We start from the raw sequence: 18,961 nt of genomic DNA, 5'->3' as shown, positions 1-18,961 counted from the left end.
CTGCTGAATATGTAAAAGGTGAATGATAGGATAGTTCAGTAGTTAGCATACTGTCCTTTGCAGCGCTGAGTCCCAGGTTGGAATCTCAGCCAGGACACTATCTGCATGGAGTTTGTAGGTTCTCCCCGTGTTTGTGTTTCCTCCGGCTACTCCGGTTTCCTTCCACATTCCAAAAACATGCAGTTAGGTTAATTGGCCTCCCCTTAAAATGGCTCTTGGATTGTATTAATGACATATGTCTATGGTAGGGACATTAGATTGTGAGCTCCGAGGGACAGCTAGTCATATGACTATGTACAGCACTGCGTAATATGTTGGTGCTATATATTCAACCTAATCATAATTCATGAATGGGTGCAGTGCAATCCTCCCATCACTAATGTATTCAGGGCCCTCTGATTGCTCTTTGAACTGCAGACCCCATGGCATTGTTTCTGCCGAGTTCCTGTTCATCTCTGCTGCATAGAAACCCAGAATTGCCAATAGTCAAAAAGATAAAGAAACAGGAGTCACACAAATTCTTTTTTTTTCACAATCTGTTAGTGACGTCTAATTTTTTTTCCATCATTATAAATATATTTACATTTAGAACATGAAATTAAAATATTATTCCTCATTAGGCAAGAAAAAAAAAAGTCAATAGTTTAAGGCTTTATATAAAGAGAAAAAACAAAACCAAGCACCTTAAGATTCCATTCCATCCCTGCCACAACTGTTTGCGGGGAGGTTGTGATACAGAAGCTCTTTCGTACAGGCATGGGCTGAAGGCGTTAAGGCAATCACAACCATGTCGGGGGCTGATGCAAGCTGACGTATGGCCGCCGCGCATGTCGCGGGTGGGTGCGCACCATCATAGGCGTCTTAGGCAACAGCTGTCTAGGTGACCCAGAGCCAACAATCAGACTCAAACCCACAGATTGCTAGTGTCATGTGAATCCATGAATCTGATTGGTGGCGGGTCTGCACGGTTTGAGCTTAAAGAAGAACTCTTTTTTTAACGTAAAGTGATTATCTATTATACTGACACTATCATAATTATTAGGAATACAAAAGGCTAGAATAGACTTTGTGCCCATGTGGTGCCACTGTCATCTGATGCTCCAAGACTCATTTACAAGTAAGCAAAGACACAAAGTTTTCTAGGGAAGTCATTTGAGCTTGTTTTCAATGTTTTATTTTTACATGGAGTTCTTCTTTAAGACCACTAAGGCCAACTGCAGCCTCATGTTTGGAGTCCAGGCCACTGCTGCAATAACGCCGTCAGCTGTTACTACATGTAAATCGGGCCTAGCAAACCATGGTGGCTCACCGGTCATCAAGTACATCAAAGCACTTAACATTAGACACGTCAGCGTATAATGGTTAAAGGACAGCAAATGTAAAGCACGGCTTCATTAATAACAGCAAGTAAAAACATTTCCAGATCTATAAGTCAGGAACATGAACATTTTTCCCAAGGGGAGACATTCTTCTACGCACAGATCACTTCCTGTCCATTAAAGGACACCGCAGGTGGCTATCAATGAGCCTCCTTTAACCTTAAAACAGGGGGAATAACAAGCGGCACTTGGCTTCACAAATATCTTTTGCACAGAAATAGGAATTCAGACATAGACCTTTAGAAATGGTATACATAGTTGTTTTACATGAGGTTTGAATTTGGAGTCCTTTAAGAAATAAAAAAAAATGACCAAATAGTAATTGTCAGTAAACGTACAACGGACGTTCTAATATCTGCCAATAACCAGCAAATACAACCACCACAAATGGGCCGTTTAGCACAAAAGAGATATTAAAGTACAATTAGCCATGACCTAACTACACATTCATGATTATACCCAGCGAAGCACTACAATTGTTACACCCGCTTCCATTGCAAATATGCATTATTATTTTAGAAGGATCTCTACCCATACAGATATAACACGGACACCTCGAAGGAATGGTTCGGGATGACGGCTACAGGTTAAGAGCGCCAGACCTGACCACAAGGATTCAGTAGCAGCATCACGATGGCTGCCTGTCAAAGCTACTGCATAGTATTCTATACATAATAATGGCTGCAGCACTGCACAATAAAAGACAAGTATGCTCTACTATTGTGTGCTGGGATCCATAACAAAGAGAAGTCGGGGTACTTCTCTAATAATTAGAGCCGTGTGTCACCTACCTCATATAACATTGCTTGTAAATGTTGTTTTAGTCCTTTTGTCTGTCAGTGTGGATCATATCAGATAGTTTATATATATTAAATAGCTCTTCAGAAATAAATGTATTGTAGTGTGACTCCTTTAGGCAGGGGGGGAGGTATCGGAGTTTATGGGTGCAATGCAAATTGCAGGGTTGTTATTAAAGTTTTATCAATGGGTCCATATAAATCAGCCCAAACCATGCAAGGAATGGTAGTGAGCAAATACTGGTAGTGGGTGGCCCTGTGCAGTCACATAGAGGAGGAAAGGAGTTCATAGATTTGTGTATGCCCTTAGATGGTTTAGACATAGGTCTGATTCCCCCGGATCAAGGGGATAGACAAGAGAACCTTTACTCACATATAAACATACGTTTGTAAAACTGGGAATTCTGATTTGGGCGACGTAATAAGCAAAAGCCTATAGAATGAACCTCTAGTTGGGGCATTCATTTTAGAAAAGAGTAGAAGACTGAATGCTAGACTTACATCATGTTAGAAAATACAGTGAACAATTACATTTATATGATTCACACGGAAAGCCGATTTTCCTGGTCTCGGCTAGAATAAAGGACGTCTCGGAATGATCGGCCTGGGTACAGCAACCAAACAGAATACAGGTTGGCACAAATCTGCTACCAGCACTTGGCATGTTTAAGCCGCCAATGAGATCTGCCAATGATACATCTGGAAGTCGTAGTAGGGGTTCATTGACAGATGCTACAAGACTCTATCACAAAGCAAAAAGCATGGACAAATTGAAGAATCTGTAAACTAAAACTGCAGCCTGGATAATGAGTCATTGATATGGTTTGCAAGGTTACTCATACACATTCTGACACATCCAAAGTTAACTTAATAAACTCCTCATTTGTTTGTCAGTACTTTGGAACAAATTGTCCATTCAAATCCACCCTGAAAACTGACAGTCGGTGCATAAGAGCTCCCTGTTCTGTTAATGTTTGTGAGGAACTGGAAGACAGTGGTTCATCTGACAGAGTGGCAATTGTCAGACCTCAGGGGGGTCACCTACCTCCGACGCTAAGTTGGACCTAGCTGTACCGGCAAAAGTCCATACAATGTCTGACACAGTATGATATTCTCATATATAGCTGGGAATTTTACTACTACAGAACTGAAAGTCAAACTTCTTCTACCTTACTATGCAGGTTAGTGTATTCTGAGATTCACACACCTCTGCTCATTACCTTGGCACAAAAAATTCCAGGGCCATATGATGTCTAATGCTGTACAATAAAGTCTCCATTCTGGAACTATTTTAGGGCAGGATCTTCCTTATTTAAATATCCATCTTTGTTAGTACTTTCCCAACAGACAGCATGGCTGATTTCATATAAAGGTTCGGACTCCATGCAATCCCCAGGCCTTACATGCTACAGACTTATTTCCAGTGATTACCTTACTGAGCTTTGTGCTACAGACTTCATTCCTTAGCTCTCTCAGTGGAAGATAAACTGAATGCTACATATTTAGTTCCCCAGCTCCAGGATAAGTCTGTGAAGTGCTAAAGACATAATTCCTATGCACTCTGTGTAAAAGTTAGTGGCATGGGCATATGTCAATAGGTTTTGTTACTTGTGTTTTGCTTTCTCAGAATAAAGGAAAGCAAACCCCTGCTCCTATGAGACCAGAAAGAGGTTGACTGCAGGTTAAATGAACCTGACACTGAATTCTTAACGATCTCAATGTCTCTATCTGATGGCAAACTATCAGCACTGCCCCATCAAACTCCTGTTGAAGAAATGTGCTCAAAAAGTTTGTTGTGTTTCTGTGCAGCCACATCAGCGGAGAAAACACCGTAGGGTACACCTCCATCTGACACGTCAGCTTACAAGAGATTTAAGAAACTGTTCTTCAACCAATGAGAGTTTAGTAGTATGGGCCGTAGGACAGGTAAGTAGTTACTGCTTTGCAAGAGGGACTACTTTCAGGATTCAAAAAAAGTGACAGTGCTTTAATTACTAAGCTAAGTCACTAAACTTCTGCAACCTAAATAACTATTTTCTGAGGCACCCAAAGTTTACCATTACTTTCAACGTTTGTACAGATATTAGCAATGTCATTTTGCCGCTGTTTTTCGCCTCGCCATCACTTGCCAGCACGGAAGCACGGTACAATGTAAGCTCTATATGCTTCTTATTTACGAACAGGTAATCCAAACAATGACTCCACATACACTAACATCTACCTAATGCACTTACCTACTCATGAACCCTGGCGGAAATGACTGCTAAGCAAAGCCTTTAGGATCTAGTTATGGATTGATTTACAGTACTGGTGCTACTTATCAACTGCGAGTTTTATTCATTTGTTGCCTGTTTCTAGAAAAAAAACGAAACAGGGAAAAGAGCCTCTTCCCCTCACCGCGGTCAATACAGAGGTATTTAAAAATATATTTATCTTTCAGCGTCTTAGGGGTTAAATGTCAGTCAGTGCCTTGATGATAGCGATGGGAGGCTGTGATGGAAAATGTGGTATATCCCAGGACCTGGATGCCTGCAGGATTAAACATGCACTTCAGGCCTTTCTCAAGATAAAATTTAAAACATTCTAAACAATATTACAATAATGACAGCAACAAAAAAAAAATCACTGTTCTTCCTCTCCTTCATATCTGTATTAGGTGTTTCCACAGGCAGCGGACTCATGTTGATACAACAAATGTTTATCACTGATGCGTTTCCATAGTGCAAGACAGTGTACAATCTCTTTTCTGGCTCACGTGATGGACACATGAAGCTCAGCAAGGTGAAAGGTCATCTGGGACATCAGAAAAATGTAAAAACAAAGAAAAAAAAATTAAATGGTGATGTCAGTTTCTTCGGGAAGCAGAAGGGCTTCTAGGCTTTGGGCCCAGACCGGCCCGTAGCATTGTGGATTGTGAGTCTGTGGATTAGAGTCTTATGGAGTTGTTAGCACAATGTTGTCTTGTGCTCGTTAGTCAGTTACTTCCAGGTGAGTCTTTGACATATTTGGCTAATGGCTTTAGTTTTCACTTTTCATTTTTTTTAAAAGGTTGGCAACTGGTTGAGGAGTGGCGGCAGATGGCCAGACGTTATTTGACCTTCTGAGCCCACTTTAAGTCATCTGCCCGTGGCTTTTCCCCCGTGACGCCTTGGATGATATCTTCAAGCCGTCGCCAGAATCCAAGCTTTTCTAGTGGGTAGTTTAGCCAACCTTGATCAAAGATACAAAACATTGAATAGTTAGACTCTGAAAAAATATGCTGCTCACACAGGTTGCAATCTGACTGTACAATCTCCTTTTTGTTACTCAGAACCTATGAAATGAGAAGGATTACATATATGAAAGCTCAGTTGGAAAACCTGGACTTGAACCTTATATCTCTGTAGAAGGCAGAAACACGTTCCTCTCTAATATTGCAAATTGCAGATTAAGCCTTAGTAGCATGGAAAGCATTGGGGTAGCCTGCAGCCAACCGGCATAAACAATGCAATTCTTTCATTTGAATGTAAAGGTCGGTATAGCGTCCTTTCAGGAGCCATAATCTGCAAGCAACAGATTTTGTTCCAATATGATCTTCTATTGCTGAAGATCCATGTCAGCACAATACAAGAAGGCTGCAGGCCGTGTGTAAATCTAACCAAGCATGACATTTCTGTAATTTTATTTGGATGGATGGATAGGGAGATCGCTCACCTGTCGTTATACAGAAATAGGTTTCATGTGGAGACACGTGATGGATGCGGTGGTGTTTGCGGGGTAAGATGACGTGCCAGTCTTGGAGGAAGACCACCCAGGAAGGAAGACCGAAGTAGGTGTGAGACCACTTGTGAATCTGGTTGGTCAGTGTGACAAACATGGCCAGAGCAAAGATGAAGCAGTCTGTGGCGTAGGACTTATAGATGAGATCTGAAATAATAAAGGCGAGTCACAAAATGTTTATTATTGTTTAGAAAATGTAATGATGTGCAATATCCCATAGAAAGAATACCAGGACACCAGAAGCCTTCTTGTTATGGGAGATTCCATTTTGTGTGATTGCAATGAGTAAATTTCCTAGACAAACAAACTCAGATAATGAAGGCAGATAACGTAGGTGGAGTAGTTATTTTATTATTCACCTCTAATTATAACAACATTCCGCAATACATAAGCACAACTGGACATGACAGACAAGAACTGAATTTCAGGTCATGCATTGCACACATCTCTCCCATACGTGTATTGACGTCATAAAAATGTTTGTGGGTGCGGGAGCTTCAGCACAGGCATAATAAGGAATCGTAGAAACTTCCATATTCAGCTGAGAAGATTTGTGAAGTGTTATCCTAATCCACTAAGGCAGAACCCCGATATCCTGAGGCAAGTCTCCACAGGGCATGAACAGGAAAGTATTGCTGCTAATAGTTACTAAAGGCATACAGGATAAACACCCCAATACAGCAGCGTCTCTGCCTTTAGCCCGCAATCATCTCACATTATCTGCGTATGTTCACTCACCTACTGATTTTGTCATTCTGCCTATTTTTTGTGACCCCAAACATTTACCTCCCCAGGTCATCACAGAAGATGATCCCATGGTACACCAGGGCTGAGCAATGCTCACATCTCATTATAGTAGTCCCCAAGAACTGCCTAGCCTCTGCGAAAACTTTCCTCCCTTCAGAGAGTGTTTCACTGGAGTTCCATGTTTAAGATACAGTGGGGAAAAGGCTTTCTGTTTAAATTTGTGTGATTTAATTGGAAAGTTTCCTCCTAATTCCTGTCCCTATGACCCCTGTATAACTCATAGGGTGAGTTATTCTAAGTTCTAACCATTCCATTAGAATGTGTCTTGTCTGTGTCCTTGCAGATTTCACTTTTGTTCTTGGGACTTAGGAATACAAAATCTCCCCATAATGGGCAAAGATGCAAGTTAAACTCTTGACAGATGCCATGGCTCTTCTCTACTTAATCCAAAATAACATTTAAAAAGACTTGACTGGAGTTGGTCTTTAAAGGAAACCACTCCTATAATGCTGAACCTAGAAGAAGTTAGAAAATATAAATGCACAAAAAGCATTGTGATCATAGAGGAAATAACTCAGGTCAATGATAGTTTACTTTTACTTAGCTCCCTAAAACTTTTGTTTTTATTCACTTTTAACATTGGAACGTGTGTGCCTTTTAAAGATATGATGAACAACCTACAAAATTATCTGACAGTCAGGCAACTACCTATTACCTAACAAACCCCAAGTAGTTTTCATTTTGCTCAACGTCCTTTAATCAGTTACCAAGACAACATTTCATAGTGATAAAAAACTAACCGAGTTGCAGTTAACTGATGAACGTGTAGCATGCAGGAGGCAGTTACTATGCAAATCACCACCACCTAGAGTAATGCTGGTTTCCTATAACTTTCTGGCATTAGTACAATACAGAGTTAGTAACATCATCATTTCTGCTTTGTAGACTTGTCCTAGATTAGGGACTTGAAGCATAATGGCCCCAAAACAAACATTTTCAGGGGATCAGACAAAACACTGGATATTTTGTATTTCACACTTAATATATATTACCTGGAGAGTGGTAGATGAATTTATAAGCCAACAAATACAAGGGGATGATGGTCAGCATGCAGTTATCCCCGTTGGTTTCTATGAAATCATGCCGGGTAATGGCAGTGGGATCGATATGGTGTTCCCGGAAGGGTCTGATGAAGGCCTGGAACACAAATGTCATACAACAAGGTTAATTCACAGATGAGTAAAGCTACATTACACTTTACATGACATATAAGTAAAACTATGTGGTCATTTTACACTAATAATGTTATATTACACACACATATTGTCAGGTACATCCATTGCAGAACTCGAGCAATGACGGTAAAACAATAGAACTTGTGTAAAAGCAAAAACTAATACGAAATAAAATATCTGAAATACTTTTCTTTCAATTTGATAATTAAACAATGATTTCCCATAAAAATATATTTTTGACAACCCTTTAGAACAAAGGGCAGTATGAGCTGTATATGAATGTGACATTTCCACATTATCAGCACTTTCCATCATATTACTGTAGTGTACTTACTTAAGAGTCACTTATCCTCAGAACAGAACATAACCTGTACATGCTCAAGGTGATAAATTGGTTAATATTTAACTAGTCTGGGATTTCAATGTGGAGCTGTACTTTACCACAACATAAATGGATTGGGAAAGGCTGTAGACTTTTTATTACGGGGGTGGAAATTTGTTCCCATTCATCATTTAATGTACAGCACCGTGTGATTGCAACCGGCTTTACACCAACACCTATTTGGTCTGGAACTCTCAAGCCCAGACCCCTATCATGATGTCTGCACAGAGGAACCACAAGTCCCCTGTTATCTCATCTATATTAAAAAATAAATGAAATATCAGGGATAAAGGAAACCCCTTGTGATGGGCACAGCAGATGTATAGAATTAGGAACTCTGCACAGAGATCACACCAATGGAGTGCCTGAGAGATACTAATAATTTACCTGTTCAGAATGAACCAATAATGTATGGATTACTTTAGAGTGGAGAGAACTTTAAATTTGGTTAGTTTTCATGTTTAGGTCTTTTAACAAAACCCAAACAAATATAGTAAGAAATTTGCCAATACGTTAGTTAAGGAGCTGGGCATTAAGGAATGTCTTTCAGCCCAGACTGTGCTCACAACACTAAACCACCAAAACGAGGATGCAGTTCCCCATGGCATGGCTGCTCTAACTTACTATACCTAGAACAAAATCTGAGCAGTGACCTTCTGCAAGAAGATTTCTTCTCCAAATTAGAAGCAAAGTCCTGAATGCTAAGAGCACTTTTGCTCCAGTGCTGGTAATAGGTTAGCTTTTCAGCCTGCATCCCTGTTCTTATGTCTAACATACAGCAGACACCACATAGTCTGGTTATCTGCAATGACTGACAGTTAAATGTAATTCTCCCATTAATTACTTCCCAACTTACCTTCCCCACAATGGGCAGCTCTACGGAGCCCCACGTATCTGCACCCCAGTGTACCAACCCTGAGGCGAAGTCTGCTGTGATAATCCCTGCAACTGAAAAGAAGAAAGATTCAGTATTGGACCTACAAATGGTTAACTAAAGATCTGCGGAGAGAAGAAATAGTCTCGGGAAACATCTACATAAATCGAATTTCACATACTTATTACATTACACTGGCTAATAGCTGGCAGCCTGCAAAACAACATTAACCCTCTACATACCACAACCCCAACCATTTTTATCCATGTTTAGGAAAACAGAAACCTTATAATCCATTTCATCTGCCAGAACATAGGAGTTTATTCATTTAGTTTATTTCTTTAGCAAGAATCTGCTCGTCATGGAGGGAATTACATGTGGTCGTCAACCAGATTTTAAGAACATTTAAAAGCAATCCCTAAAATCACATTGATTTCAAAAGCCATTTTCATTCCTTTTTTTAATCTGTAGCTTTTAATATAATAATCCTCAGTGATTCTGCCATTAAGGTCCTTGTTCAGGCAAATCTGTTCTATGGTTCTCTTTGTTTTTATCTCTGTATCCGGCTCCTGCAATATTCAAAAAGGAGACTACAAGTGTTTGTTTTACACATATTACACAAATGTGGAGAACTGTTGTCATCATCAGAAAAGCTGCACTGAAAACAGCCATTGCTGGAGTGCTTTCATTTTCTTATTAATGGCCCGGTCACACATTAGAGGGTCACGCAGTTTAGATTTAGAGGAAGCTAAACGTCCACTGGTAAACAAAGGGGGATTTGTAGGGTCACACACTTTCTGTCCTAAAAATTGTTCCTGGTTATAGGAAAACCTCTCAAGCATCTGGCCCTTGCATGGGTTTTACGTCATACAGAAGATTAGTAAGAGCAGACGTATCATGGCATCTCCACAGCCCGATTTCTAAAACCACAAGCGGTCAAGTTTGCAAGAGGCCAGATGTACTTTAGCTCCGTGGAGCAGATATAGGGCCCGATTTATTAAAACTTTCCAAGGCAGGAGAGGATACAATTTCAAGTTGGATGATCCAGCAAACCTGGAATGGATTTCTTAAAAGTCATTTGCTATTTGTTAGCAAATGTTTTCAATCCTGGACCACATCCATTCCAGGTTTGCTGGATCACCTATCTTCACTGATGAAACTGTATTCTCTCCAACCTTGGAGAGCTTTAATAAATCAGGCAGATAAAGTCAGCCTCTCTGGATTAAGGCTACGTACACACGTGCAATAATGATTATGCATGATCGTATAGTGCACAATTCTGTACATGTTGTAACGATACGATGGTTCAAATATAATTCACCAATAATATACACACACTAGATACGATCGTTTGAACGATGCAGGAAGTGACATGTACTAGAAAGACTAGTGTACTGCAGAATCATCCACGATCACTGAACAACCGTACACACAATAGATTGCGAACAATGGCCGCCCAATCTGATCCGCTGGGACGGTTGTTCGCTTCCAGTGACTTTTCTCGTTCGTTGGTGTCGTTGTGCACTTTTTTTTGTTAAAGATCGGTCGTTAATCGTTTGTTTCCAACAACAATTATTGCACGTGTAGACGTAGCCTTAAGCCGCATACATTCGTGCAATTCTTGTCATTGGAAAGGATCTTTCACGATCCTTTCCAACGATAAGAACCGCACGATGCATGAACGAGTGCTGTACATACAGCACTGTTCTGCTCTATGGAGAGGGGAGGGGGAGAGCGACGGAGCAGCACCCTGCTGTGCGCTCTCCCCCTTCCCTTGGATTAGGATAACTCGACATTCATCTGGCGTGTGTACAGCCTGCGTCCAGGCGGATCCACGGATGATGAACAACGCAGGCTGTACACACGCCAGATTCTCGCCCGATATCCGCCCGAAGCCGATTATCGGGCGAGAAAAATTGGACGTGTGTACGTAGCTTAAGTCCAGAGAGGCTGACTTTATATCTGCACCACAGAGCTAAAGTACATCTGGCCTCTTGGTGCAAACTTGACCCCTTGGGGTTCTAGAAATCAGGCTGTGGAGACGCCATGATACGTCTGGAAATGAAGACATTACATTTATGAGTTTATTGCCATTCTTCACACCAGGCTATCACTTTTTAAAAGTCACTGTTCAAACACTGTTATCACTGAGAGAGAGAGAGAGAGAGAGAGAGAGAGAGAGAGAGGAATAGATAGTGGCCTTCATCTGTTTACTAACTGGAGCAGCGGACATTCAGTTTCCCAAGGTTAGAAGCGACCGTCATGCTAAAACTAGGTTAGAGTATCTTCTGCATGGGGAAAAAATAATAAAAACAGTACACATATATATAACAAATGTGAATAAAACACATGCAGAGTGATATAGGATTAATTGTTACAAATATACTATACTAGAGAGATTAGAAGAAACAAAGTATTCCATAACACCTTTCTTGTCCTAAGTTGGCACTTCCTTTGCATAGTTATATTCTTTTGGTTTTCATATATACAATACAGTGATTAAGCATAATCACCTTAGGCCGTCTATTGTTATGTTACCATGCAAGACTTTTTGAAACAACAAAAACCATTGCACATCTTTGTATTTAGGAGATTTACACACTGGCAATGGATGTCTATCAGCCGTCCGTCTTCAGGATTTATAGAAAGCGTTCCCTGGGCGCACCTGGCATACGGGCGTTCAGCCAATTCAACCACCAACACGAAGAAGTGTGATGCTCATTAATTTTGCATTGGCACAGTTGAACAAGTCGTCTCACCATCTTCCCTTACTACTGAACCTCCCCAGATAACGATGTACGCAGTGTGACCTAAATCAGAGCTCTGCGCACCTTTACAGCTCCCTATAGCAGAAACGCTACCTTCCTGCAAGCATCTTGCATTGTCCTTTAAGACCTACAATAGGGAAAAATATTTATACTGTAAGGGGTTAATAAATTCCTAAATGTTTCTGTATTTACAAACCATATACCATGGCCATTATTCACATTACAAGGCACAAATCTTTTATTGAAAATAAAAGGGTGACAACACCGCTGTGCAATTTACTGACTTTAAATGCACAAACAGAATAGTCACCCCATTACAGTACTTCTAAAACTGCTGCAGTGATGCTACTTCCTAGCTGAATCCTGTACACCATTTTTTTTTGGCCCAGAGTTTTACTTTAACGTCTGACCAGATTGGCTTTCTGCAGAGATTAATGGAGTCTGTCATTCGGTTTATTTAATTTCTCCAAACAAGTGAATGTGTTTAGTGTTGCCTCCAGGTATTGCAGATATTTGTAACCACAAGTCAGATGGCCAATCTAAATAGGAAGGCCGTAGCCTGCAAATGCTTGCTAAGAACATTGGCGGGGTAACCGAAGAGGTTTCAGGGCCGTGTTGTGTTATCGGTTGCGAAAATCCACAGCTGGAACATAAATTCCTGACTCAGCGCTGTCCTGAGCTCTCAATGGAAAGAGTCAGGAGATTATGTCGCAGATTCGGAAAAGAAAACGAGTTAAGCCAGCCATACCCTATTCTATAACTTCCATCGCCGTGTTTGTCCACCCCTCCTTATAGATCAAACAGTGTTTTCTATACAGTGCGCCTTAGTTTTTTATACTCCTGGAAACAATTAATAAAAATAATTTCCAGCAATAACTACTGTGTGGAATAAATATATATATTAATTTAAAATAAAGAGCAGTGACTCTCAGCAACCAATCAGAAATAAAAACCAAGGGCAGTCACTCACAGCAACCAATCAGAAATAAAAACCAAGGGCAGTCACTCTTAGAAACCAATCAGAAATACAATCAGGAATAAAGACCAAAGGCAGTCACTCACAGCAACCAATCAGAAATAAGAACCAAGGGCAGTCAATCACAGCAACCAATTAGCAATTATTAATTTAAACAGTTATCTAACATCACTTTGCTTGTTCAGGGTTACAACCACACATGCCAACCACCTGCCAACTTGCTGGCCAAACCCAGGAACTTTCAAAGTTTCAAATCTTCCCCTTGGTTGGCACAATACCAATAAGGGAGGGAGGGCGGCATCACTTTGAAATGTGTCTCTTTTAAGTACCCCCACTCATTAGAACCTCATCCAGACATACAAGCTTTAGCCACCTCTATACATACAAACAATGCCCGGGCCTGTCAGGTTTTAGGTTTCTGGCAGGTGGGGGTAGTGTTCTCCCCGGCCCCTTTCAGCCGGGCGCACCACCCAGCACTTTTCAGTAACAACCCAGCTGTTTTAGGTGGTTACTGAAAAGTTGGATCACAATAAAGTTTCTTCCCATCCAGCTTAAAAATATTTCAGGGGAAAATACTGGGACGGTTGTATTAAAATGCACTTAAACTTGCTTAAACTTATCCAAAATTCCTTGCATCACAAGATGGCTTTAGCTTTATTGTTAGCTCCTCTGGCCGACAGAGTTATCTATTCTATCGGCCGTCCTTTGTATAACCTACCAAACCAAAAAGATGGCCGGATTACATAACAGAGCATTCAGAGCGCTTTGCCGTCTGCAGCCTCATACTACACGTTATCAGAGAGATTCTGCCAACTCATCGGGGGAATGTGTTAATGTTTGATTCACATTACTCCTCACCAGGGACTTGTGTTTCCAGCCAATTAATTCCGTCTGTTTACGCGGGGGTAATGGGAATTCCAACTGTCTAATTCCCATTGTGCGATCCACCCTCGCCAACCATCCCGATCTGACCTGCCTCATCCAAAGGAAAATTGGAGATTTTATTAAAAAGCCGATAAAGCCATACAAACCAATCAGATGTAAAACTAAAAAGGAAACCTGCACACTTTCTTCCTAAATGTTTTTGCAGAAAGAACTATATATAGATCTATATTTTATCAGATGACAGCTCCTTGTGAAACTGTTTTCTGAAGTAGGAAGCGTGTGATTCTTTATAACATTCCTGTGACCATTTGTTTCCACCCCTGGCACACATTCTGTCCAAGAAACTTCCTATTGCTAATCAGAGCAGCACTCGTGAGACGTGAAATACAATCCGGCAGCCATGGGACACAGAACGCCAAGCGCGCTGCCAGAGTTGGCCGAAGCACACGTCACAGCAGTGAAGTATTAATAATTTACACAAGGAATGAATCCACAGCAAACATACTCCGTGTTACAAGTCAGAGATAAGGCCGTGCCAATATTATGCAGTCCGCCGAAGAGACGAGCCATTGCATGGGGTGTTAGTGAAGAGCATGTATTCAGCGTGGACGTTTGGGTTCCTGCAACATTCCTGCAAGATTCACTGCACTGCTGGCATGAAAAAGTTACACAAACAGATTAAAAAAATACACAGCATTGGTATTTCTGCCCATACAGTTCTGAAGTTTATACAGCTCTGACACAAAGCAGTCCTTTCTGGCAGGAAAGATATAATAAAAATGTTAGAGTTGTCTCCAGAATGAGAGACAAGAGGTTTCCAACGTTTCAGGGGAAATTACACACAACACTCATGTCTACTTCAATTCATAAGCATTTCCTGAATGTCTGCCGAGCCTCGCCCCACACAAACACACATATGGTCACGCAGCAACGGGCATTGTTGTCACTATCGCAGTTATCATGTTGCCTAGCAGTTAGGGTTCCTAAAGTGAGATCTTACTACAGTGTCCACAAATGACGAAACACCAACAGTGCAATGAATCACGTCTGCAAAACTCTCGGTGAACCCGTGTCTTTACAAAGGATCTCCATTGATGTCAAGGGATACTATAAATAGTAAAAAGTCTTTTTTGGAAATACTGCTTATAGAAACCCAAAACAATGGTTATTTTTATAGGTAAAATAATTGATTCCATAACTCTGCACCGACTTCCAATCTACAAGCACTTCAGTGATGGTTGCACGGCGTTCCTTGGGAAGGGTTTTCTCAAGATGACAACAATGGCTACGTCGGTGTAATGGCTGTTAATCAGCTCCTTATAATATCTTAACGAAGATAATATAAGATAATATTAGGAGACTGAGAGGGGCAAAGTGTTGTGATGGCACTATATAAATAAAATATAATAATAATGATAATAAAGGGGTAATGGGAATCCCTTAGAATTGGTACAGAAGATGTAAGGACCTGAGAACTCAAGGAGGGATACTGAAAGTCCCTGACTTGGAAAAAGATCTCACAAAGTCTCAGAAGTAAAAAGAGACCAATAAATATTTAAAGTCTGTAGCAGGGGGGTGTCAAACTCTGGCCCGAGGGCCAAATTTGGCCCCCAAAATGTCTCCAAAGAAATTCTAAATATGAATTGCAGCTGGCCCACCTCTGCATTGAACTAGTGCCGCTACTACTACTGCCAGCATCACTTGCGTCTATAGACCAGCGGCGTCTCTGCCTATGCGTGGCCCCACATTGGACAGTTTTATAGACGCAGGGAATTGTAGCAGCGGTGCTATTTCAGTGAAGAGGGAGTTCCAGACACTCATAACACTAAGCCCCGCATTACACTGTTTTATTGACGCAGGGAATTGTAGCAGCGGTGCTATTTCTTATTTCTTATTATAGGCTTCTTCCAGATTGAATGTTAAGCAAAACCTCAATTTCCATATGAAAAGGTTTTATATCTAATGAGAAGTAAAAACTTCCATAATTTTTTCAATAAACTTTAAGTTTGGCCCGCGATTTTGTATACATTTTTTATTTTGGCCCTCTGTGTATTTGAGTTTGACACCCCTGGTCTGAAGCATCTTCCAAAACCTTACTTTTCTCTATAGTTTGAAACGATTCATCAGATGTATCATCAGATACACAAAGCTGGAAATAAAGAGCAGGAGTGATTGCACTAGGCCACTAAGAATTTCCCATGGTGGCCTGGCTACACATCTCAATATTTAATACAACAAATACATTAGAGTATGTAAAAATGTAAAAGTCACTGTTATTCGGCCCTCCCCTCAGGCACGTTGTCTTGGTGTCACCTTTGACTCGGCCCTCTCATTCATCCCCCATATTCAGAACATTTCCAGGTCCTGTCACTTTCACCTACGCAACATCTCCAAAATCCGCCCCTACCTGTCCCCTGAGACCACCAAACTCCTTGTACATGCTCTTATCATTTCTCGTCTGGACTACTGTAACATCCTTCTCACTGGTATTCCACTAACCCGACTCTCTCCTCTACAATCTATTATGAATGCTGCAGCCAGACTCATCCATCCTTCGCTCCGCTCCTCTTCCGCTACATCTCTTTGTAGTTCTCTCCATTGGCTTCCTTTTCACCTTAGAATCAAATTTAAGCTCCTGTGCTTTGCCTTCAAATCCCTACACAGTTATTGTCCCACTTACATCTCTGACATGGTTAAAAAATACTCCCCCTGCCGCTCCCTCCGCTCCTCCAATGACCTACTAATGACTTCCTCACTCATAACCTCATCACACGCACGAATACAAGACTTTTCTAGAGCTGTTCCAACTCTCTGGAATGGTCTTCCTCGCCCTATTCGGCTTGCTCCTACTTTCTGCTCATTTAAAAGAGCACTCAAAACCCATTTTTTCAAACTTGCCTACCCGGCTTCTTCTGTCATTTGAAACCATCACTACTTCCCACACTACATATCTCACATCCTATTGTGTGTAAATTCCCCCACCTACTAGATTGTAAGCTCTTCGGGGCAGGGTCCTCTCCTCCGATATCACTGTCTGTCATTTGCAATCCCTATTTAATGTACAGCGCTGCGTAATATGTTGGCGCTATATAAATCCTGTTTATTATTATTAATAATAATAATAATAATAATAAAAGTCATATCAATGATTCTAAGTTAAGCACTGGAATAATAACAGTCACTGAAGAAACATTTTGCATGGGAGAGCTGGTAATCTGCATATTGGAATCCAGAGGTGTGACAAAGTCCTCTGGTACCCAAAGGTATTATGCCAAAATGTGTCCATACCATAGAATAATTAGGGCCACACTGACAGCCCAGTCCTTCAATTTACACTGAGATGAACTCTTCCAGTACAATCTTCAGGGTTCTTCTTTATGTCCCCTACATATATAAGAAGCAGCATTGGAGCACCAAGTAAACAGCGTGGAAACCTGTCACACAGACGGTGGGGTTCTGCTTTTATTTTGGGAAGAGTCAGTCTCCCAGTGTAAGCAGACTGCAGGGCAGGGCTGTCAGTTTGTCATACTGGCCCTATGGTGAACAGGAGATGCTTCCTTCCCATCTGCACCCTCTCCATCCACAGGCCCGAGGTGCGTGCGCTTCTCCTGCCTTTGGGTCAGTCTGACTCTACATCTCCTCCAAGCATTCCGCACGGAGGAAGAATAATCATCAGTGACACAACACGAGGCTCTGACTTACCAATGCTGAGTACAATGCTGGTCGTGTGTTCGATGCTGAAATAGCGGACTATGTTGCAGAAATTAAATGACATCAGAAGGAAGCAAAGCACAACGGAGATCCATTCTTGTAATCGCTTCCCTGAAAGAAGGAAAAAAAGAAATCAGATACAGAAATTCAAACGTCTATCAATAGGATATTCACAATGACACATATATATATATATTTATTTATAAAAATAAGAACAAAAAGGCAGAACTAAGTTAGGTTTTCATATGTTATTACTGGGTGTCTATGCAATGTAAATCAGATCCCACTGACAGTTTAAAGGCAACGTTTTGGCTGACTTTCCAACAGATAAAGGAAAACTTTCCAAAGCTTTATTAAGGTTTACTTGAAGTAGGGAGAGGGCATTCATAAATGAGCTCTTCATTTATAAGAAAACCTGTTAAGCACCCTGCAGGCTGCCACCGCTGCGTTATCATTTACTAAAGAAAGATTTATTAATAGTTTCTACAAAAATAAAAAAGAATGAAAGTAGCAGCGGGGGAGAAGATTATTTACACAGGATATATAGCTTCCGCCTGATGCTGGATGTAAGCCACAAGGCTGCCAATGGCTGTAACAGTGACCAGAATGCATATCTAGCCGCTGAGAAGAGAAGCTGGACAGCGGCCAGGATCGGCCACACCTCGTCTCAGACCCTCATGTGTACAGGGAGAGCCGGACAATGACTGCTTACAGCCTCGGGCCTATCTGTCTCATACAGGCCATGCCGGACAGCAATTATTGCACCCAGCTTATACAGGATTCTATAGGAAGCGTCAGCATACTGGGGCTGGCATAAATGTGGAATAAGGAACGCACAAAAATGCAAAGCACATAGCCATGCCGTCATTTCTAGAGCAATGGACATCCCCTTCCAGCAACCTTCTACAGAATCTAAACAATGCACAATGAGCTCAATTTACTAGCATGCCCTTTATAAGAATTGGCTCTAACCTTATAACAGATAAACGGTTCCAGAGCGGCTAGGAAAATTACTTCAGACTTGCAATTTCAAGGCGAGTTGGTTGCCGTGCTGCAGGACACTGCACACTTTGCTTGACATAGAATAATAAGAATATATATATATTTCTACAGCGCTACAGTATATGTCAGAGCTATATAAATGTATAATATTAGTTTGAGACTGTGGGAGGACATTAGAGTGTCAGTGACTGGCTCAGTGTTCTCTGTACAGCACTATGGTATATGTCAGGGCTATATAAATGTATAATAGTGTGTGACATTAGAGTGTCAGCTCCTCTGTACAGAGACTGATGGAACTGGCTCAGTGTTCTCTGTACAACACTATGGTATATGTCAGAGCTTTATAATGTATATTATTAGTGTGTGACTGTGGGGGGACATTAGAGTGTCAGCTCCTCTGTACAGAGACTGATGGGACTGGCTCAGTGTTCTCTGTACAGCACTGC

General features: G+C 41.1%; 1 protein-coding gene across 1 annotated transcript in view; it reads right to left on the bottom strand.

The window, feature by feature from the left end:
• Positions 1-518: 518 nt before the first annotated feature.
• Positions 519-18,961, bottom strand: part of PEDS1 (plasmanylethanolamine desaturase 1) — a 25,809-nt gene continuing 7,366 nt past the window's right edge. Inside the window, exons 2-6 of the mRNA XM_072414135.1 lie at positions 17,505-17,624; positions 9,156-9,247; positions 7,735-7,879; positions 5,870-6,082; positions 519-5,386 (exon numbers count right to left, since the gene is read on the bottom strand). Of these exons, the coding sequence (XP_072270236.1) occupies positions 5,265-5,386; positions 5,870-6,082; positions 7,735-7,879; positions 9,156-9,247; positions 17,505-17,624 (692 nt within the window). The 3' untranslated portion in view covers positions 519-5,264. The remainder of the gene's footprint in view (positions 5,387-5,869; positions 6,083-7,734; positions 7,880-9,155; positions 9,248-17,504; positions 17,625-18,961) is intronic.

The sequence above is a fragment of the Pyxicephalus adspersus genome, chromosome 6, assembly GCF_032062135.1.
Source record: "Pyxicephalus adspersus chromosome 6, UCB_Pads_2.0, whole genome shotgun sequence".
Lineage (NCBI taxonomy): Eukaryota > Metazoa > Chordata > Amphibia > Anura > Pyxicephalidae > Pyxicephalus > Pyxicephalus adspersus.
The sequence above is the reverse complement of the archived record's forward strand: the minus strand, read 5'-3'. Positions and strand labels throughout refer to the sequence as shown.